General features: G+C 30.2%; 1 protein-coding gene across 1 annotated transcript in view; it reads right to left on the reverse strand.

The window, feature by feature from the left end:
- LOC145314871 (putative receptor-type tyrosine-protein phosphatase mosPTP-1) overlaps window positions 1-21,966 on the reverse strand; it is a 122,417-nt gene that overhangs the window by 83,440 nt on the left and 17,011 nt on the right. Inside the window, exons 2-7 of the mRNA XM_080154950.1 lie at window positions 13,972-14,089; window positions 12,924-13,008; window positions 11,812-11,938; window positions 1,030-1,186; window positions 580-655; window positions 227-382 (exon numbers count right to left, since the gene is read on the reverse strand). Of these exons, the coding sequence (XP_080011076.1) occupies window positions 227-382; window positions 580-655; window positions 1,030-1,186; window positions 11,812-11,938; window positions 12,924-13,008; window positions 13,972-14,089 (719 nt within the window). The remainder of the gene's footprint in view (window positions 1-226; window positions 383-579; window positions 656-1,029; window positions 1,187-11,811; window positions 11,939-12,923; window positions 13,009-13,971; window positions 14,090-21,966) is intronic.

A 21,966-nucleotide genomic window follows, 5' to 3' on the forward strand; every position in this document is an offset into this window, starting at 1 on the left:
CAGTCAAACGCCTTGTTACAGTCAAAAAAAACTTCGAATTACAAAAGTTCTTTGTATGAGGTAGAAACATTTCAAAACTTATCAATATCTAATACAATCATCATTTTGAAATGCAAATGTGCAATATCATGATGTTATTGTTATCAACAAAGATAAATATATATTGTTCAGAAGATTTTTTTAACTTGCGGAAATATTTGAACAGAGATACTCTACAAAAAATTACCTTATGTGGTGGTTGCCAGCGGATGAAAATGCTTGTTGCACTACTGTTTCCCGCCTCCGTTATTGTTGGCTTGCCCGACGGGGCTTCTCTCAGCGTTATCATGTAGTAAGATTCCACACTGGCGGTTGATTCACCCATCTCGTTTACAGCAATCACCTGGACATAAAATTATGGTTATTCTCTTCTCCAAAATCAGTTATAGTTTAAAATATACCTAAGGATTAAAATATTCATATATTATATATTCAAATGAAAGTAAGTCTACCTATGTTGAAATAGGTATACCAATACATTTTAACGTTCAGTAATTGTGATATAATTAATTTCCAAAAAAATCTACCAAAACTAATTACCTTGAAACTGTAAACAGTAAATGGTTGCAGACCATGTACTGTAAATTCTGTATTGTTTTCTAACGTTCTCAGGTCCCTAAAAAGTATATGTAAATTGTAGGTATATTATAAAATTTATTGTTTAAAACATTTAAAACATATTAGTTTTAGGATAATAAAAAAATCAACATAACATTCAAATCGACAGGCTTACATACATACAAAGAATGCTGAATAAATATAGAAAACCTAGATTCTAACTAAGTAAAATGAGTCAATAGGAACACAATGCAGGAACAATCCGGTTATATTATTGGTTAGAAAATGTATTGTTGAAATGGATTATTTGTTACTAAATATAAACAAAATAATCACTTTTTAAGTTTGACAGATTTTTGTATACAATTTATCATCATGGGTTATAAAACTAGTCTAGACATAAAGATACAACACTACCATTTGATATTATACCTTGTAGACTCCCAACTCGAGTCCTCTCCCATCCTCTGTCTAATGATATAGTATAGGATGCCAGCGTTGTGATTGTCCAGGGGCGGAGCCCAGGACAAGTTGACCGATCGGGAGTTGAAGGACATGATCAACGGTCGACCGGGCGTTGACGGCACATCTGAAATAGAAAGGTAAGCATAAGTTTTTTTTAGTATTTTAGGCGGTTTTACAAAACCGGAACCCCAGGGTTAGGACACCAAAGGTATGGACTTCGCAAATTAGGGCTTCCCGAAGGGAATAAGCAAAAAGAAAAAAAACTGCTCACCCCTTTTTTAAAATCTATTTTAAAAAAGGAAAGAGGGTGTTTGCTCCTTACGCACTTAAAGGAAAAGTAACGTATTAATTTTTTGGAGTTTGATTTATTGAAAATAATCAAGAAAGTTCTTAAAAATTCAGTTAAATTTCAGATTAAATACATGTATAATAAATATGAGGAGAAATTTAATTAATAATATATTGTTATGCTTTAATACATGATTTACCATTAAGTGTTACCCAAAATATGACCCAACCATAATATAACAAGTACAAATACATTCATATATAGCGCAGCAATAGCATATTAACATAGTTTAGACAAAAAAGCAGTGATTTTTTGTGATAAGACAATGGACGGTAAATTGATGTACAACCCTCAATATGAAAATTATGTAATTTCTTTTGTAGATTTAAATTATAAGCTGAAAAGTTCCGATACAGCTAGTTTACACAAACCAATCAAGATGAAATAATCAGTCACTATAGTTTTTAGATCAAACAAGGGTCAATTATATAAACTACAACGGTCCGCCTAAAAAAAGGTGGAAAGACCACAGTAGAATAGCACCTACGCTTCTAGAAAATTAGTAATGAAATTACTTACTGCGCGACAGAAGCACAGCCACTACATTATAGTGGCAGCGTCAACTATGACCCAAGCATGACCAATTTTTTAATGCTCCTTAATTTAATAGTTTTATATTTTAAACAATTCATAGATTTGATTAATTATACTACGCATATCAAAAGCGTTAGTATAAAATTTCTCCAAAGTTAGTTAGATTTTAACGCAAAAAACAAAACAAAATTTTTTTGGAAACGCCAAGCAACTCTACAATTGTAAAGCACTTGAGTTATTTTTGTTAATTAAAAATGTCAATCCCGACACAGCAAAAAATAATTTAAAAATGCCCAACTGTTACAAAATTTAAATTAACAATAAGCTATACTTGTACACTACATTGAAAGAACGCCAATTCATTGCCCAAACTTATCATTAATCTTTCATATGTATGTTTATATAAACAAGCAGAAAAAAATGCAAAAATATCTGAGATAGAATAAAAGTAATGAAGTTGATTGAAGAAAATGGATTGTATCTAACATCTACCCAAAGACAGATGCCGACAGGCACACATACTATTATGGGCGGCTGCCGAGCCCAGCTTTAAATAATCCTGTTTCCCTTTTATTTTAAAAATATCTTCTTTGATCTCCCCTTATCCTATTTATAATATTTACAGATGAGGATATTCAGGGAGGAAGGGGACATTGGGTAGTTTATTACACTAGTCACCAAAGTTTTATAATTATAAAGTTTTATAAGTTATTTGTAGGCTTAAAAACTTTTGAGGCTTTTTGGAATTTTGATTGGTTGGTTTATTAGGTTGAGTGTCCAAACGTTTCAACCACTAATTGTAATCTACAGGAGAAGGAAATTTTTGTGTTTCACAATTGAGGATGTTGAATTTATCGGTCTTTGTCTTATCCCTTTAGATCCCTGGTATTTCTAATTAGTTTGTTCACCATTGATAATTAGATAAATAGCTTCACCTTTCTCTTCTTTAAATAAACTAATTTTATCTTAAATAATAATTAATTTCCACAGAAATTTTGATATGACGTTAATTATATCAAGAACAATAATATACCACGGAGCGAAAATAGTAATAAAAAGAAACATTGATTAATAGTAGAACTTTAGATGAAACCCTGTTAATCTTTTGGTGGTATCATTATATCAACATGTATATGATGTATGACTTGGATGTAATAATGTCAACATTTTGTTTTGGAAATAAATTGAAATTAAGGGGGGGTGGGGGGATTTTTTTTTCTTTGACTAACCCCTGCAGGGGCCTAAGTCAAGGACGAAAAACTACCACTTTCCTAATTATATAAAACAATGGGTGGGATTTCAGTTCTCAATAAGGCACTTTGAGCTTGGAATTGCCAATAAATGAAGTAAATGGTAAATTGCTTATTTATTTGAAATAATATTGACACAAGTATGTAAAACAGATACTTTAATGATACGTCATTTATGACCTCTTTCAAATTGTATATCGCTTTGAAAGTCTCACAATGAGTTTAGGATTGTCATTGGTTGATAGATAAGAATTTATGAAAAAAGGATTTCCTTCTTAGATGTAAAAAAAGGGAAATCTGCTAAGAGATAAAATATATCTTTATTGTATTAATCTTAATCAATCCATTTTATGTTTAAGGACACATTAGAGTATACGATGTGAGAAAAAGGTTAATTAAGGCGTATCTGTACTATTATATTAAACCAATCAATCTAACTATAAACTAGGAAACACATTTTCTTACAAGTTTAACAAAAACCTAGCGCAAAGAACAGGGAGTAAGGGAGGGGACAATGGATCGATTATTCAATTTTTAAGAGTCTCAGACTTTGGGTACTGGCTTAAAGGGAATGTGCACGAATACAGCAGATTCTGACTGACTTTGGATACTAGCGCAGCAATGCCCCGCTAACTAGCTGAGTTAGATTTGAATATGCAGACAGAAAAATTTGTTATTGATGGCTGGTTTTAACAAATATTTTTTTCCAAGAAACTGTCATTTTATTTATGTATTAAACAATCTAAGAACCGCTTGAATTTAGGTGTCAGTTAAAATATATGAGAAGGGTTGACGCAGTTCTAAACAAGATTTTTCTAGTGATTAATTACAGAATGTTTACTACATTGTGATGTATTGGTAATTAAATTTTCAAGTAAATGTTTTTTTTCTCAGAACTAATTTTGTTTTAAATTAGATTACCATGATCCCTTTACAATTTTGGTCAAATTTTCTTGATAAATCTGGTTTTCATTGCTTTTCAGCGAACCCTCTTAAATTGAATTAATTGCCCATTGTCCCCTCCCTTACTCCCTGGCAAAGAAGAAATATACAATGTAACAATACACATGAAGAAGGATGGATGAATGGAAAAGTAAAGGCTCAGGATACCATCGTTACAGCACCAACAGGGTCGTCCAAGCTTTTCAGGGGGGGGGGGGGGGAAGGGTGGAAGATTGAATTCAAAACTAGTTTAATGTATTTATTAACTTTTTGAAGGGGGTAAAATGGGAGGTTTCAATATCTATGACCACAAAGTTGATCCCACTAAAAATAAACCCTGAGATTATTAAGAATACTAACAAAGCAAGAACCCTTGCAGGAATCTAAAAGCCTAAACTTAAACCTAAATTATCTATATTATAGTTTACCTACGAACTTTTGGGAGAAAAAATGATTTTTTTCTAGGGGTGACTTCTCTTTTGAGGGTGGTGGTACCCTCTCCCAAAAAAACCTTCCCAGTAAGCTATGAAAAGCTACATTATAAAGGAGAACCATAATGGTTTAGCGATTGGCGAGATCCTTTGGTACAGAAAGACACAAAAATAGACATCCTGTTACATTTATATAAGGATTTTATTGGAGCTTTATTCCTGAGAGAGGAAAGAAAGGGTTCTAAATATCTAAATTATCCTTAAAAGTACAGAAATATAGGGTTTTAAGCTTAACAATAGCCAGGGTATTAAAGCCTTTGTATTCTGCAATTCAACACATTCAACACGGGTTTAAACAAACAAGGTTAACAACATCCAACCGTTCCAATCTAACATAGAATAAACCAATGTTTTATTTTTTTTAATTAAACACATAAAATTTTATATTTAAAATTAAAAGATGTATGTTTGTATGTAATATGGTTGTCCAGTAAACCAATGGACCGATTGGCAAACATATAGAGGAGTGTTTTGTGTTAATTATGCTATTTTAGGATTTGTTGTTTTTGTTTGTTTTATTATGGATGGATGGGGGGGATTCCAATGACGATTTCTTCTTGAATGGGGGGGGGGGGGGTGAAGGTACCCTCCAAAATATTTTTGAACCTTTTCTGGATCTATAAGAAGCTTCTGTGGAACCAAATAGTTCCAGCGATTAGCGAATGCTTATACTACAGACAGATATCCTGTTACTTTATATTTATCCTGTTATAAGAATCTATCCTTAATTTGAGATAATTATTGAGAAGCTTTGCTTCCAGAACTAAAATGAAGGAGTAGGGAACATTATTTAAAAAGGTAAACAAAATGCGTTTCTTTCTTTTCACACAAATAGGTAATTAATTTATTTCTTTGTACTTTACAATTCAGTTTTTTTAAATTTATCTGAAATTTGAAGAAACTAAAAATAATAAACTTTATTTCATATCATTACAACCATTTCAAAAAGAATAGTTCTGAAAAAAATAAAGAACAAAATGTGTAGGCAAACCTCCCACCCTCCTTATTGACTGAAGTCCAATGAGGCTAGGGGCGAGGCCACTGTTCTTACATAACAACTTTTAAACAGGTGTAATTGCAGTAAAAATAAATAAAAATGAAGGGTTGCAGCAATCATAATTTGAATGAACTTTAGTTTGATCACAGAAAATATGACAAGGACGACAAGTTTTGATAAAGCATTATGGTTTTGTAAGCAATGACCATTGGTCGCCTCAAAGGTAAAAACAACAATAAAAACTATTAAACGTATATTTCTTTTTTCTAGATTGGGGGAATTTATATTTCATTATCAGGAAGAAAGGAGACATTGGGCTGTTCATTAACAAAATAATTTATAATAATGTTTTCATATTCGATAATTTTTGTTGAATTTTAAATGGTTGTTTCTTTAAGTTTAGTGTCAAAATGATTGTAATCTACAAGTGGGTAAATTTGTGTTTCATCATTGTGGATGTACATAAAGCTTCCATATGTATTATATCAATCTAATTTTGTAAATTAGATTACAGAAGTAATTTGTTTCTTTTATTATTAAAGAGAAATAAAAATGTATTAAAGTAAAAATTGAAATGCTTAAATGGCAGAATAATAAGCATAAAAGATGCAGAAATTCTATTTTCTATCTATGCAAAAGTGCCTATTACTGTGCAATAATATTTGCATGAAAATTATCAAGTAAAGCTGAAAATAGAAAATAATTTTAACATTTCTCTAGCACATGTAAATGTAGGATTCTGCATTACACACAAATATGCATTTAAATCATAACTTAACATAAATTAAACAGAAAAATGCACAAAAAACCTTTTGTAGCAATGTAAATATTAAGAAGCACGTTTATCTACTACAATTTATTTTAACAAATACATAAACAGATGATAATTCATTTTGTTTTAATTTAACACAGTTTGATTATCGAGTAGTCAAGCAAAAAATATTTTAAACAAAAATTATAGCAGTAAATTGTAATACAGTGAAAACATAGAAAAAAAATTAAAGAGAGTTAGAATTGAAATTGGAAAGGTCTGCCTCCCCCTTTCCCAACCCCTGATGGTTACACACCTCCCCGGGGAATTGCTGTGCACGCCGGTGATCTAGACTATGCAACTATGCATAAAGATCTAATTTTTACAAACCGTCTATCTTCAATAGCAGCCTAAAATTACATATCTCTCATACTGTTTCTAACGGACAGGCAGGATGACAAACAGATAGACGTAGAAACATTCAGTTGGACGGACAGTTTGAATTATAGAAAAGCTTGTCACTAAAAATATCAAATAAAAAAAAACAAAAATCCTAAATATAAAGTAGAAAGCTTGTTTGTCTGTAGCGAAGGATCTCGATAACCGCTGGTCCGATATAGTTCTCCTTTACAGTGAAGCTTTTTATAGGTTCCGGGATGGTTTTAGGCTATTTAATTTTATTAAAAAATGTCTGGCTATGGTTTTAGGCTATTTTTCTCCTTTCCGTATAATTTGGAATATAGAGCCCCTAGATGCTAGGGGCGCAGCCGCTAGTAATAATAAAAAGTAAAGATATTTCTACCTAAAATGGATATAAGAAATAGACATTACCAAAATTATAGGAAAACTAAATTGAGGAATGAAAGACACGGAGATAATAATAGAATGTAAATGAAAAGTAGAGATTTTTTCCTGCATTAGACCAGAGAGAAGCCAGATGCACTTCTACTTGCGGAGGTTCAAACAAATCTACCAAAATCATTAGAAATATATTTTATTAGAAATTATATTAGAGATCTTTCAAGGGCCTTTTTAGGGAATTTTCTTAGTAAAATACTTTTTAATTCCTGCATTATTGACTTAAGACAACTTTTATTTTCTAAAAATTTGTTGGCTTAAGACTGCCAGCTAACCTTCCTATGTTAAAAGATGTATAGCCTTATAGGTAAATTTTACATCATCTAGGTTTATGCATCTTATTTTAATCAGTTTTCCGCGGATAGAAAAAATAAAATATAAATTGTTCGTTAAAATTCTTGTAACTGGACAAAGTGTCTAAAAAATCGGCCATGTGACGTCATAAAAATGAGTAATTATCCATTTCTTTTTTAGAGGTTTTCTTTCCAATTTCTCCTCTCATCTCCCTCATTTTTATGACGTCACGTGGCTGATTTTTGAGACACTTTGTCTAGTTACAAATTCTCTATAATATGATACGATTTTTCAGTATGGCTCCTGCATACTAGAAGATACATAATTATACATATTATCCAAGTAAGTAAATCAACTTTAAATCGAAATTATGGTATTGAGATTCATACAAACTAAAATTATCATGTGAAACCGCAAGAACATATACACCATTTCCTCAGAAGAAATCATATCCAAACTCACTACCTTAGAATTTATACCCCTTTACCCATCCATACCCATATCAACTTTCCCTTTCAAATTTTCTTTATAAAAATATGACATTACCCCCAAAAATTCTTTTATAAAAATCAGGGATAAGGGATGGGAAACGTAGCAAAATATTATTTCAGGCCAATATCATTACAAGGCCTAAAAACCAGTTATAGGAAGGTGCAGTCGTTAGTTTTGAAAGTTATCAACTATAATAATATAGTTTTTAAGAGCGAAAAAGAATAAAGTATAGAATAGAATTAAGGTAGAAGATTCCTCGTAGCTAGCCTAAAATAAAATTAGAACTTTTAATAGACCCAATATGTCAATGGCTTTTATTTCAAAATACGTTATTATCTCCTCTTTTCTTTATGAGTAAAATTGAATTTAAAAATATTTTGTTTTCATTGCTTACTAAAGTTCAAAGTCGAAAATAAATAAATCACGCATAAGTACCTCTGTAACATTTTATCAACTAACTGTTCCAATGCAATGCAAATTAGACATGATTATATTTTTTCTTCAAAAACTTAATTTACGTTTAAAATAAACAGAAATACTCAAATAAATGTGTAATAAATTTTTTCCTTTTCTAACCTCACGGCTTATACCTGCTTTAACCTAGCGAGGCTACACAGTACTAAAAATGACCTAATCTAACCAGACAAAAATAAACGAAAAACTAAATGTTTTTTGTAAAAATAAGGAAGGAGGTTGTGTGCTCTAGGAACTTTGAGAGAACCACCGTAGAACCCAATCGCGAACCGATATAATGAATTTTACTTTTTTTTTACAGTGCACCAATCATCTATTACCACGACTAACTTAAATCTCTTTCCTTTCTTTTTTCTTCTCATATTTTTCTTTTTCTTTTGGCCAACATTTCAAATAGGAAAATTGAAGGTATCTTTTTATGGAAATTATAGAAATATTTTCGACAGACTTAAATTTTGCAGCTGTAGATTCCTATTAGAAGCTTTTTATGGTGCCTGACGTCATGCTGACTTACTATTGGTCAATTAAAATGAATACTTGGTAATATAGTCTGTGTATTAGCCTATCATTGGTCATTTGTATAGTATGACGTCATTTTTATAGGCACTATAAAGAGCTTCTTCCCATTAACGCCAATCTAGGAAATTATCATTAAACAAGCTGAATAATTAAGCTGTCAGTAAGTTTTTGTTGTCCGTTTAGGACTAGGTTCTCCATTTTAGGGAAGCACCCATAAGTTCTGTGATATTTTTAGATTTAAGTCTTGGGATGATTTTTGGCTGTTTTTCTGTTCTATTCCAAATACATGGAGATGCTTTGGACGCACTCGCTGGTATTCTATCACGTAAAACCCAGCCAAAATATGATGTTAAAAATGAATAAATCATAAGACAAATTTTTTTAAATCGCTTTAGAAATTACAAATGTAAAGAAAGGTTTTTTCTAACCTTTTTAACAAAACGACTGCAGCTGGCAAAAGCTGGTGATGCAATAATCCAGGTTTAAATGATTATTTTACGTAATTCAACTATACAGTATACATACACAGGGTTACCATCACACTTCTCTTTGGTTCCGAATCTACTCTATAATAATTGTATGTCTGTCCGTCCGTAAATCACTTAAATATCGGCTACTTATCTAGGAACAAAGCCAGGAAACATAATGCAGAATATCTTTGATAATATATTTTGGTCGTAATAAGGATTTATTTATTGTCATTTAAGCATTACATTTACTAAATATATCACACGATTATTGAAGCCGCGCTACTTTTGTAGAAAATTGTTCTTGTTACAACACATAAACCAGAAGAAAATGTATTTTTTTTGCAACACATGCATCCACGACACATATGCATCAACCATTTAAGTCAGATGTTAAATTTAAATTTAGGAGGGAATAAACAGGGGAAAATGAATAGTGTTTGCAGCTGATTTGAAGGAACAATCTCACCCTCAAGTGTTTAGCTCCACTATGTAGATAGATATGTGAGGTAAAAATGCTCAAAATATTTACATTTCAACAACATTTGTTTCGTTTATCATGGCACTACATTATTAAATAAGAGTAGTTTACCATAAAGTGCCTATTCGAGCACAGGACATACATCACTGTTTAAAAAACAAATCGAAAATGAGAACGGGGTAGTTTTTCACATCCATTTATCCCTGTAATGTAATTTTGAAGGTTAAGACTTCATAAATTACAGATTTGCATAACAATTAGATAACTTTCAACCAATATAATAAAGAAATAGGAAAACCATTTAGAAATTTTCTGATTTTAAAATCTAAAGAAAAGTAGCTATTATGATTACTTTTGTATTTTTGAAGATTAAGTTAAATTGAAGGTTGCTTTGAATTGATGTCAACCTTCAAAGCCGGTTTTAGAAAAGATGTTGGTTTTTTGGAGATGGTAATTTATACTGGTCCCCAAGACTATAGAAGCCCTTTCTCTCATTTGCAGGGTTAAAGGCGTTATTTACTTAAAAATTTTATTAGTTAGTTCAAACTAAGGGTGTCTAAATAAATCCACCAAAAATTTTATCTACAAAAGGTGTTATTTTTTTATCCAAATTGGGCATGTACGATACATAAATTTTTAGCCCGTTATTTTGTCACTTAAGACCAAGAACATTTTTATAGAGTTGCTACGCACAAAGTTAGAATTATGAAACGGATTAATAAAATAGACGTACAGACTTAGTTTAAACTGTTTTTAGCCTATTTTTGAATGGGGGGTCAAAAATATACTAGGACACCTATAAAATCAGACTGCAGAGCCTAAATTTGAATTAAGTCCCCAATAAACTTTTTTTGGGGGATTTAAAAATTAATTTTTAGTGTTGCTGTAATCATTTTGACCGAAGCAAAAGCTCTTTTTTTACTTCGGGTAATATTGTGGCTTACAGAACATTTTTATATAATTCACTTTATATTGATACAATAAAAAAAAACATTACTCTGTTCATTGGAAATAATTTTTTTTCCAAAACAATTAATTTCATTGAAAAATCTAACATTTACAATAAAACAAATAATTCTGAAATCTAACCAATAAGAAGTCTTGTTTTATTTCAATTCCTAACAATTCAAAAAAGAGTGTTTTCACAAAGTGACTTATTTCCAATGTAGTTAAATAATTTTTATTTAATTAAAATGAAAAGAATGAAAACCATACACATAAAAGATACATTCTTTTTAAAATTATTTTAAAAAATAAGTTTGAATAATCTTATTTTATAACGCATTTGTATATGTGACAAAAATAAATTTGTTGTATTGCATAAACATTTGTTGTCATTTAACCCTTTACAGCCATTTTTTATGTTTTTAAAATAAGTGAGAGAACACAGACATGTTAATGTTAATTCGTTGATATATTATAAAGAATTAACTTTTTAGTGAATTTTTATAGTAAAATCATAAGGCCTAATTTTACTCTATACCAGAATACAATATTTATGAAGCAAAACACTCTAAAAGCTACGAATTTTAACCAAATGAAAAAAAAACCTTTTGCTTCGGTCAAAATGATCACGGCAACAGTAAAAATTAATATTTAAATCCCCCCAAAAAAGTTTATTGGGGATTTAATTCAAATTTAGGCTCTGCAGTCTGATTCTACTGGTGTCATAGTATATTTTTTATATACGTTTTAAAAATAGGTTAAAAACAGTTTAACTTATATGTAGCTTCATAACCAAACACGTTCTCTGTAGACTGTTAGAATGAAGGTGATGAACTCTACTGTAAACGTAAAGACAGACAGGCAAAATCATATAATAGAATAGCCGAACTAAATAAACGTATTACCTTTGACTAGCAAACTGTGTGAATTAAAGTATTGTGCTTTACTGTTCACAGTACAGAACCATTCCCCGCTGTCAGCAGGATCCAGCCCGGTCAGGTCCAGGCTAAAGTTACCCTGGTTCCATCGTAGCCTGACGGTCAAACAACAAAATTAGAATATAAATTTTGTTTAATCCTTTATACTTGTGTTTTTCATCAAACAAATAAATATTTTATTTTTATGAAACGATTAGCAATAAAGAAAACAATTTGATGACGCAATTTTCAAATTAAGAAAATATTTTTTCTTTAGTTTTCGTATCGATGAAGGAAGATGTCCATCATAACTATTTTCGGTTCGATTCGCCCCATCTCTTTATGCATTCCCCTTTGAACTGGATTTTTCTGGATTATCTATTCCAAAACTTGATAGCGATAAGGTGTTTATACAAGTGCGCCAATGTTTTTTTTTTATAAAATTGTTAAAAAATGACATCTGTTTGGTTTTCCTTTGCAATTAAGCTTTTTTTAGGTACAGGGAAGGTTTTTAACTATTTTGGGAGAGCGTATCTCTACCCTCCCAATTTAAAATCACACCCCCAAATTTTTTTCTGAATATTTCTTATTAAAACTCAGTTAAAAAGTAGAAGGGCGGTTGAATTATTCCCCCTCCCACCTTAAGAACACCTAGAGGCTTCTTGGGGGCGTCCGTTGCCCCTAGTCTTTCTTAAAATAAAAGCTATGTCTTGCATTTTTTTCAATTAGGTGTTTGATCACGAATTTCATATGGTAAAAATATTTTTCTTTTTTAATTGTTATCCTAATAAGATAAAAGTTATGCTTGAAAATTGTTTTAATAGCTATTATTATATGTTGCATTTTTAGATAAACGTGAGAATTGCGTTCAGAATTGCGTCAGAATTTGCGTCATTTGCGTCATTTCAATTTTCAGATTTTTATTACCCGTCATCTTCGTATCCCTATTACAGTGGGTGAGACGGGGCAAGAAAGAGAAAGTGAACTGGTGCAAAAATGTATTTGTGAGAAATATACTACAGTACAGTAGAAACAGACCTAATTACTTCATGATTTTATAGTAGCTGCGATGCCTAATATATACTATATTCCAATTTATTCCTATGGTTATTGGCTCCGATGAAAAATCCATCCTTGTCAAATCTGGCCTTCTCCTTCACTGCCGTTCCTACACCATCGCATGCTCTGAAAAAAAAGACGTCTGGATCAGGGTGCAAACAAGAGTGTTATGTGCAGAAGAAACGAACTCGTGAGATTTTAAAATAGGATTCATAAGGAAAAATTAACTTTTTTATGTCTTTTCGTGCATGTGTGTGTGTGTGTGTGTTTGTTTGTTTGTGACACGCTCAATAAGGCAGGCGGTCAAAAAAAACTTCACAGGCACAAATTGGACCGACCAATCAGCTTGATGAATTGTATTTATTAGCTTCGCTACTAAATACGTAAATATCAAGTAAAATGACACTTTAAATATATGTAGTTATTTTATATCCTTTTTATAGAACACAGCAATAGTGTCTGACTGATTATGACGTAACAAAAAAAATTAGCCAATGAGAGGCCACTATAAATTTTACCATTGGTCAATAACGGCCTCTCATTGGCTAATTTTTTTGTTACGTCATAATCAGTCAGACACTATTACTGTGTTCCTTTTTATACAATTTAATTTTAGTAGTACTTTTTACTCTCTTTTAAATTGGAATTTAAATTATGCAAATAATTTTATAATAACGAAAATTAGTACATTGTTTTGAATAAAGAACATTTTCTTATATCCGTAAGGTTATTGGGGAATTGTGATTTTCTCGGTTACTATTTACGATAAACTGTTGTTTATTGGTGAAGATACTCCTTACCAAAGAGCACATGAAAAAAAAACAATTTACTTGGTCCGTCAATCCGTCGGTCAAAATACAAAAAATATTACAAAGGTTTCGAGATTCTTTACAATTTAACAAACAAATTAAATTGTACAGCTTGAAAAGATTGGAGGAAAAAAGCTGATTTATGAAACGCTTATGGCGTTTATAAATATCTTTCCTGTAATTTATTAGGTTTATGCATTACGTTAAAATAAGTAAATATTAAGCATACAGATTAAAATTCATATTGAGAGTGAATGTTGAAAAGTATTATGTTGTCTACCTGCAAAACCAGATGAGCGTATGGATCTCTGGAGTATTCTGTAGGGCCTCCAGGCATGGCAAGCTGATGTTGCTACCTGCAGACACTATGTACGAGTCCCGTTGAACCAGGGAAGGGTCTGAAATAAACAAAAATAATGTAATTCTCAGTTTTTAAATCACTCCTAAGTCGTGTTAGTAGGGATGGTTTGTGTCCATTTTTCTCCAATCCACCCCCTCCCCAAAAAAACCCAGAGTTTATAGATGTTAAGGACGTAGCCAATCAATGTAAGATTCAAAAGAACAAAAGAATTGATTGAAATAAACATTTTAATTTGTATTTTTTGTAAAGAAGTATAGATGATTATCCTATAATTATACTGCTTAAAAAAAAACATTTTTCAAAGATTCTATCTTTATCTGACCTATTTTTTACGATGAAAATTGCACGAATATATTTTGTTTTATAACCATACATATATTAAATATTTAGAATTTTACAGTGAAATTTCTGAAGAATTATTTATCATCTTAGCTTCATACTGCACTGGACTGCAAGGCTTATGCCTCTATCTGTCTATCAAAAATAAAAATAACTTATTTCATTTTAATTCTTATATCGAATATGGACAATGAGGCGTCATTCTAAAGACATTAAAATAGCACCTCTGCTGCTTTTTCTCATGTATGCTATAATTATAGTAGGGGGGAGTGTCTTGGTTCATATTCAGGCGATACTCATTACTAGATGAAGTTGTTGGTTGTCTGTAGGATGTGCAACTAGTGTAATACTTATAGCATGCTTTATTAGATATCCAAAACTAACTTCTATCTCAGAACTATGCATCTCGTATTCAAGAATCTTGATATATAATACCGTATCGTCACTGGATATCTATCTGGCAATTAAAAATTGGTTAGATATAATTTTTTTGGCCCTATATCTATCCATTTTTCTTTGTAATTGTCTTTCTTACTGTCCTACTTGCAAGCCATCTAACTACCCTAAGCTGTTAAATGTTATGCAAAATAGTGACATTAAGATTATACTTAATTACATACACCCTGGATAAATTATCAAACCTTTCCGCAGTGCTCCACACCCGCAGCCGCATATTTTTTAGCGGCTCTGGCAAAGTACCAGCTATACAAACGCCTTGCTTGCAGCATAAGTGAACTGGTTTTTTCACTGAAATTGCTCAAATGCCGCGTTTTTCCTTACCATAATTAAAATGACTTTAAAAATAATCTTTACTAAACTCCTTTACCACAGTTAATCCTTATATAATTGTTCTAAATATATCACTTCTGAATCATTCTCGATTGTTTGATTTAAAAAGCTTCGCTTTTATATTTGTCTTTATCCTTGTTACTAATAATATCTAATTTTGCAACCTCACCCCTTAATTATTGCATAATGTGCAGCTCTGTAGTAATAATAAAGAATTTTGTGAAAAAAGCGGATAAATCATTTCCAACCACTTCCTCCCTCAAATATGAAACAAGGATCATGAATTCCAAAAGTAGCCCAGCAATGACAGGCTACACAGTTAATTAGTGGATAGAAAATTAACAATGAGCGGATGCAGAAGCTTAATTCTACATAAGAAAGTAGATATCTATCTATGTAAGACCAATATAAAGCTACAACCAAAAGACAATAGGTCAACAAAAACATATAGCATTCTCAATTCTGTCAACGTGAAATTTTTGTCGACCAATAAAAAAAAGTAATTATAGCTGGCAATTGATAAAAAGTTTTCGTGGCTGACATATCATCGACAGGCTAATTAAAGGAGGGATTTTGACAATATTTACGTCGACAATTTGGCTTTAATAAAAAGTTTACATAATATCGACTGTCTAATAACATTATAAATACATACTTATGTAGATATAATATCTACACAATTTTTAATCTAATTTTAGAGTATCTGTGCTACTAAAATCTAACACTCAAAAGCACTAACACAAACACACACACACTCACACATAAACACACAGAAACCCAAGTAAGGAAAGTGGTAATCAATTTCTTGTTATAATTTTGATGAAACACATACACATACGCAGGGATCTTAAGGGATAAGACAATGGAATTGAATTACAAATAAAAAAAATCGCAACTTGTATAAGAAAAGTTTGGACACTGAAACTTTGTACAACCAAATCAATATTCAATAAAAGTCTCTACAATTTTAAGCTAATGCATCTAAATTGAAAACTTTGGTGATCAGAATAAGTAGCAATGTCCCCCCTATCCATGCAAACTACTAGAATGTCACTCAAAATGTGCAAGGTTAATCAGAGGTACAAGAAATAGAGAGTTACAATATTGTTAGTTGTATCATCTCGGTAATTGGTTTCTTAACGTTAGTTTTTTTTATAATATGTACAGAGATGAAATACTGTATTACAATTTTAAGTTTTTTTATATAAAAGTGACAAAATTGTTGTTGGCTGTTTATGATATTATAGCAGCTGCGCCTCTAGCATCTAGAAGCTCTTTACATGAAGATTGTGGAAGGGAGTTAAAAAGAAGCCTTAACCATCTCAAGTCTTAAATTCAAATTAGATTAGCCCTAAATCAACCCTGGAACTATGTTAATATTTGATAAAATGGAGAACTCAATCGGTTCAGTGGATAGATAAACATTAACTGACAGTTTTAAAAAAAAACTTATTTCTTTACATTAAAACTTTAATACATTTTTTAAAAAGTAAAATAAAGTTCAGTTTTAATACAACTTTTCTTGGTTAGCCATGATGAGCGGAAAAGGCATTATAAAATGTTGTTAGAAAATATTTGTGTTTAATTTATTTTGTTCTTTTTCTGGTTTACTATAGGATTGATTGGAATGATTTCAAATTCAATAAAGTTCTGTAAAAGGTTTAATCTAAATCTGTTACCTTTATTGCATTGATTAAAACCAAATAAGTTGTAATATGTCTTTACTATTGAGCAAGGTTTTGAATTTGCTAGAATATAATTCTTATTCTAGTAATAGTTAGGTAAATGAAATAGTAATAGTAAATCTAAGATAGTGTATGTATGTTTTCATTATTAGTTTAGTATGCTCTATTTTCTTCTCTCTATTCTTACGAATCCTAGTTTATTTACCCTACTATATAGTAGTAGTAAATATGTGTGTGTTAGTATTTATTATTGGGTTTAGTATGCTCTATTTTCTTCCCTCTACACTTATGAATCCTAGTTTATTTACCCTACTATATAGTAGTGGTATATGTGTGCGTTTGTATTTATTATTGGGTTTAGTATGCCCTCCTTTCTTCTCTTTACTCTTATGAATCCTAGTTTATTTACCCTACTGTATAGTAGTGGTATATGTGTTTGTTAGTATTTATTATTAGGTTTAGTATAATCTTTTTTCTTCTCTCTTCATTTATAAATCCTAGTTTATTTACCCTACTATATAGTAGTATAGTATATGTGTTTATTTGTATTTATTATTGTGTTTAGTAAGTCCTATTTTCTTCTTTCTACACTTATGAATCCTAGTTTATTTACCCTACTATATAGTAGTAGTAAATATGTGTGTGTTTGTATTTATTATTGGGTTTAGTATGCCCTATTTTCTCATGTGATTTCCTTCACAAAATTTTCTTTTATTACAGTTGGATAGCTGAGTGAAGAATTATGTAGTACCTAGGTTTTAAATCAAATAACTGTATACTATGATAAATGACTACTTTTTTTATATAAATAGACAATGATAATATAATTTTATACAGCATGACCCTCGAAAAAGTATTTTTAAGCATCTGCAGCCCTTATTTCTCAATGAATTATTAAAAAATGCATATGTCCTTGTTCTCTATAGTATTCCACGTAAGTAGATATAAAAATATTTTGTTTACCTCCATTAACACCGGAGATTTTTAGTGCTAAAGTTTTGAAAAAGTGACTGAGGAAAAAGTAACTTTTAACATGATACGACTGTTTTAGCAAAATTAAGCTAGAAATCCTTTTATTTTTGTTACTAGCAGAAACTTTATACAAAAATGAAATAAAAAATTTAGTTTTTGAGTAAAAAGCATTTTTTTACACATATTTTTTGAGTCTTTTTAGTTTAATGATATTTTGAAAAACTTACTTATTAGGCAAAATTGTTTAAGATTAAAAAACCAAATAAATCTCTATGAATATAGCAGGAAAATTGTTTTTGTTTCACAATCCTAACTTTAATAACAAATAAGTTATAAAGAAAATAAAAATAAAACATAATGATTTTTTAGTCTAAAAAGCTTAATTTACCCCTTATTAAATAATTGAGATGTCAGAAGAGTAGGCGGAGCAACTGTCATAATTAATCCTTTTCTATAAATAAGGGTTAATAAATAACCTAAAATTTGCAAATAATCAATTCATTCAGTAGTATTTTTTGCCATTAAAAATTTATATTTTTGGTGGAATAAAAAAGAAATATTTAGTTAACTTGTTTTTCTTTGTGTCTCATTATTCAATTGCCAGAAAAACATAATATAACCATCCAAAAAATAAGAGAAACAAAAAAAAATTCTTTTTCTCAGTCACTTTTTCAAAACTTTAGCTCTAAAAATCTCCGGTGTTAATGGAGGTAAAAAAAATATTTTTATATCTACTTACGTGGAATACTATGGAGAACAAGGACATATGCATTTTTTAATAATTCATTGAGAAATAAGGGCTGCAGATGCTTAAAAATACTTTTTCGAGGGTCATGCTGTAAGTTTTAAAAAATACGTCATGATAACATACTATGTTAGCCATACACGTCCAATGAAGGGGTGTAAAGTGGTGTTTACCCCCTCAAACGTTGAAACCCCTTATTTTACCCTCTTCAAAGTTTCTAAAATACGTTAGATTACCCCCCTCCTCAAACCTTTGAAATATCTCATTTTACCACCCTCAGAAAAAGCTTGAACGTCCATGACCCGAATATCTTTTTTTTGTGATAAGATGATTTTTTATAGTGAGCAAAATAAGCATAAAATTGTTAAAAATGTGTCTATGCTATACAAAAGTGATACAAAATCCCCAACCCACTGGTTTTGGGTTGTAGCAAGCTAGCATGCTGAGTGTTCTTCCGTTTTACAAGCAGGGACAAAGGAATAGGAAAATTAAATAATAAAAAGACCCCACTATGTATTTTTTACTTACTTAACCCCTTTTCTATATCTTTATGCTTAAAGAAAGATTTTTATTACACATAGATGTATAGAAAAAAATGAATTTATGTTCCATTGTCCTATCCCCGTATCCCTGATTTTGAAGGGCAGACTTTCTTTAACCCCTGAAATATTATTTCTTTCTTTGTCATGTTCTAGACTATAATTTCATTGTTTTTTTAGTAGCGCAGCTTCTCTTTAATTAAGATATGTCCTTGTATGTCCATCCGATATGAACGTTCAACTGCAACTAACACGTTTGTATAAGAGATAGAATTTTGTTGTTAGAACAATAACTTAAATAATATTTAATTTATATTATAATAAGATTTTCTTTTATTTTTTAATTCTATTTTGTTGTTGGACATAACTGTCCTTGTTTTTCAACATTTTATTATTTTACACATTTTCACATAATTATTAAAACACGCTTTTTATAATGATAGAGAAGCTACTCTAAAAACATTTGCGTATGTAGGTTTATTGGCCACACACAAGGAAAAGATACAAGTTAGATATAACTTCGCTAAAAATATTTTTTTATTTTCTCCCATATAATATAATGTATGTGTTTTTATTAATACAAATTATGAAAATTCAATTTTTAACAGCATTTTTACCCCCCCCCCCCCTTTTTTAAAGATGCAATGCATCTCAACAATTCATTTAATCAGGAAACAAAAAAGAAACATTAGATATTCATTTCAGATCTTTTAAAAAATAAAAAATGTAAGTATTATTTACTGATTTGTGTTGTTATCCTTTGCAGGACGATAGAAAATAAAAACCTTATTTTTTGAAATATATATTTGCCTGTAGAAATTTGTTATTTTGATAAAGTAGGCTTGGGTTAAGATAGATCAATAGCTTTAAAAACTAATATAATGTAAAAGTTACGCTAATCATGAACAAAAATGTTCTTGAAATCTAATACGCTTTTTATGGAAATTAAAATATTTAGGGCAAATTAAAAAACTAGGAGAAAATCTTTAATATGTTTAAATTACCAGGAAGTTATTTTTACATCATGTTAAACATGATTAAAAAATAGTCCTTATATGTTTCAATATTTTTCAATTATTAATTAAGATATCCACCCCATGACGTACCAACAAACCTACATTATAGAATAACAACTTTACTAAAAAAGTTGTTTTTTAAAGGTTATGTTAGATTTTGACAATAAATGTAGGAAATATTTAAAGATTCTTTTATTTAGATAATAATGACACATCAAGATAAAATTACTTCCAATTTAAAGTTGCATAATAAAAGAGTGAAAAGAGAGGAAAAATCACAACAATAAAACGTCCTTAAATTAGGATCAGGGAAATGTTTTCTAAAGAAAAATAAAACATGAACATGGAAGATATAATAGGAGGAAATATGGTAAAATTTATGCTAATTCTGTTTGTATAGCGTAAGCAAGCATAATGAGCAAACCTGTACAAACAGAAACTTCACCATTGGATTAATGTTTTTTATTTTCTTATTAGGGGACAGCTGTCTATAAACTCTTGTGATCTTAAGGGACAATGGGGGATAAATTGCTGTACATTTCCAATGAACGATAATTAAGAAAATTAAATAAATGTACCAAAAGTTTGTGAGCTAATGAATACGATAACGTTTTAATAATTTTTGGGTACTATAGTAATTTACAGCCCAATGTCTCCTCTTTGATAAAGTAACATATAGACTTTTGGTATTTTTAACCACTATCTATTTTATGAAATAAACTTTTTTTCATCAGATTACCTTAACCTACCAGGCCACAAATGCCTTGATTTAAGATGTCTATCGGCGGAAACGTTGTTTCCTTGACTGTGAAGTGCACTCACTAATCACATACACTTCAGAAATTACACCTTGAACAAAATTTAACGCGGTCTTGCGCGCGAATTGCTTTAGATTTGAAAATCGACGTAATTGTTGCAGCGAAAATTTAGGCACGACTGGAACATCCTTCTCATCAAAAAGAAAGTGTTTATTTACATATATAGTTTGATTTGATTAATTCAGAGAGCGAAGCAACTTTATAACTATGTTTCTATATAGAATCAAAGCAAATTGAAACAAATACTAGTAGTAACTCTATAATTACCTATGCATTAAATTAGCCATTGATTTTAGAAAGTCTAATTATATAATGTAGAATTGTCATATCATTTTTAAACTTTTTTACAATGCTTTATTTAACAAATTAAAAACTTCTAAAATCCAAAAAGACATTATCAAGATAAGCTAAATTCAACTTATAGGAGTATCACCGCTATTATTTAGAGGAAGGAGTTCTAATTTAAATTTCTTCCGTCAAAGCCTTTTAAATTCACACAAAGACATTTTTAGAGATAAAGAAAAATAAACTTTAGAATATTTGGCTTAAAAGATGGGTCGAGTAAAGGAATTTGATGGAAGCATTTGCTCTATAGGTCCCTCCTAACCATTACTTAATCCTAGCTTACCTAATATGATCATCAAATTAATCAAAAAGTTTGTTTAGTTTAAAATTGCATTTGCCTAAACTAGATCAAATCTTTTTTTTGTGTAATTTTGGATTCCACAATAAAATTTTGTCTTTCATGAGTGTCACTCTCTGTCCCTGGAAGCATATAAGAAACTTAGTAATTACAAGTTCGACAACAATATAATTCTCAATTCTGCTGGTTTACTGAAAACTAAATTGATAAAACTTCCCCCTCCTCTTCTGGTCCCGCGAAACATTTTTCAGGAATAAAATAATAATTGAACTAAAGAAAGTATACATTTTCTACTAAAAATAAATTAGTAATGGAAGTTAAAACTAACCAGCCATGGTAATTAGACAAAAAATAACCTTTTTTATTAA

This window comes from Acartia tonsa, chromosome 3 (genome assembly GCF_053477335.1).
Source record: "Acartia tonsa isolate MP-2025a chromosome 3, ASM5347733v1, whole genome shotgun sequence".
Lineage (NCBI taxonomy): Eukaryota > Metazoa > Arthropoda > Copepoda > Calanoida > Acartiidae > Acartia > Acartia tonsa.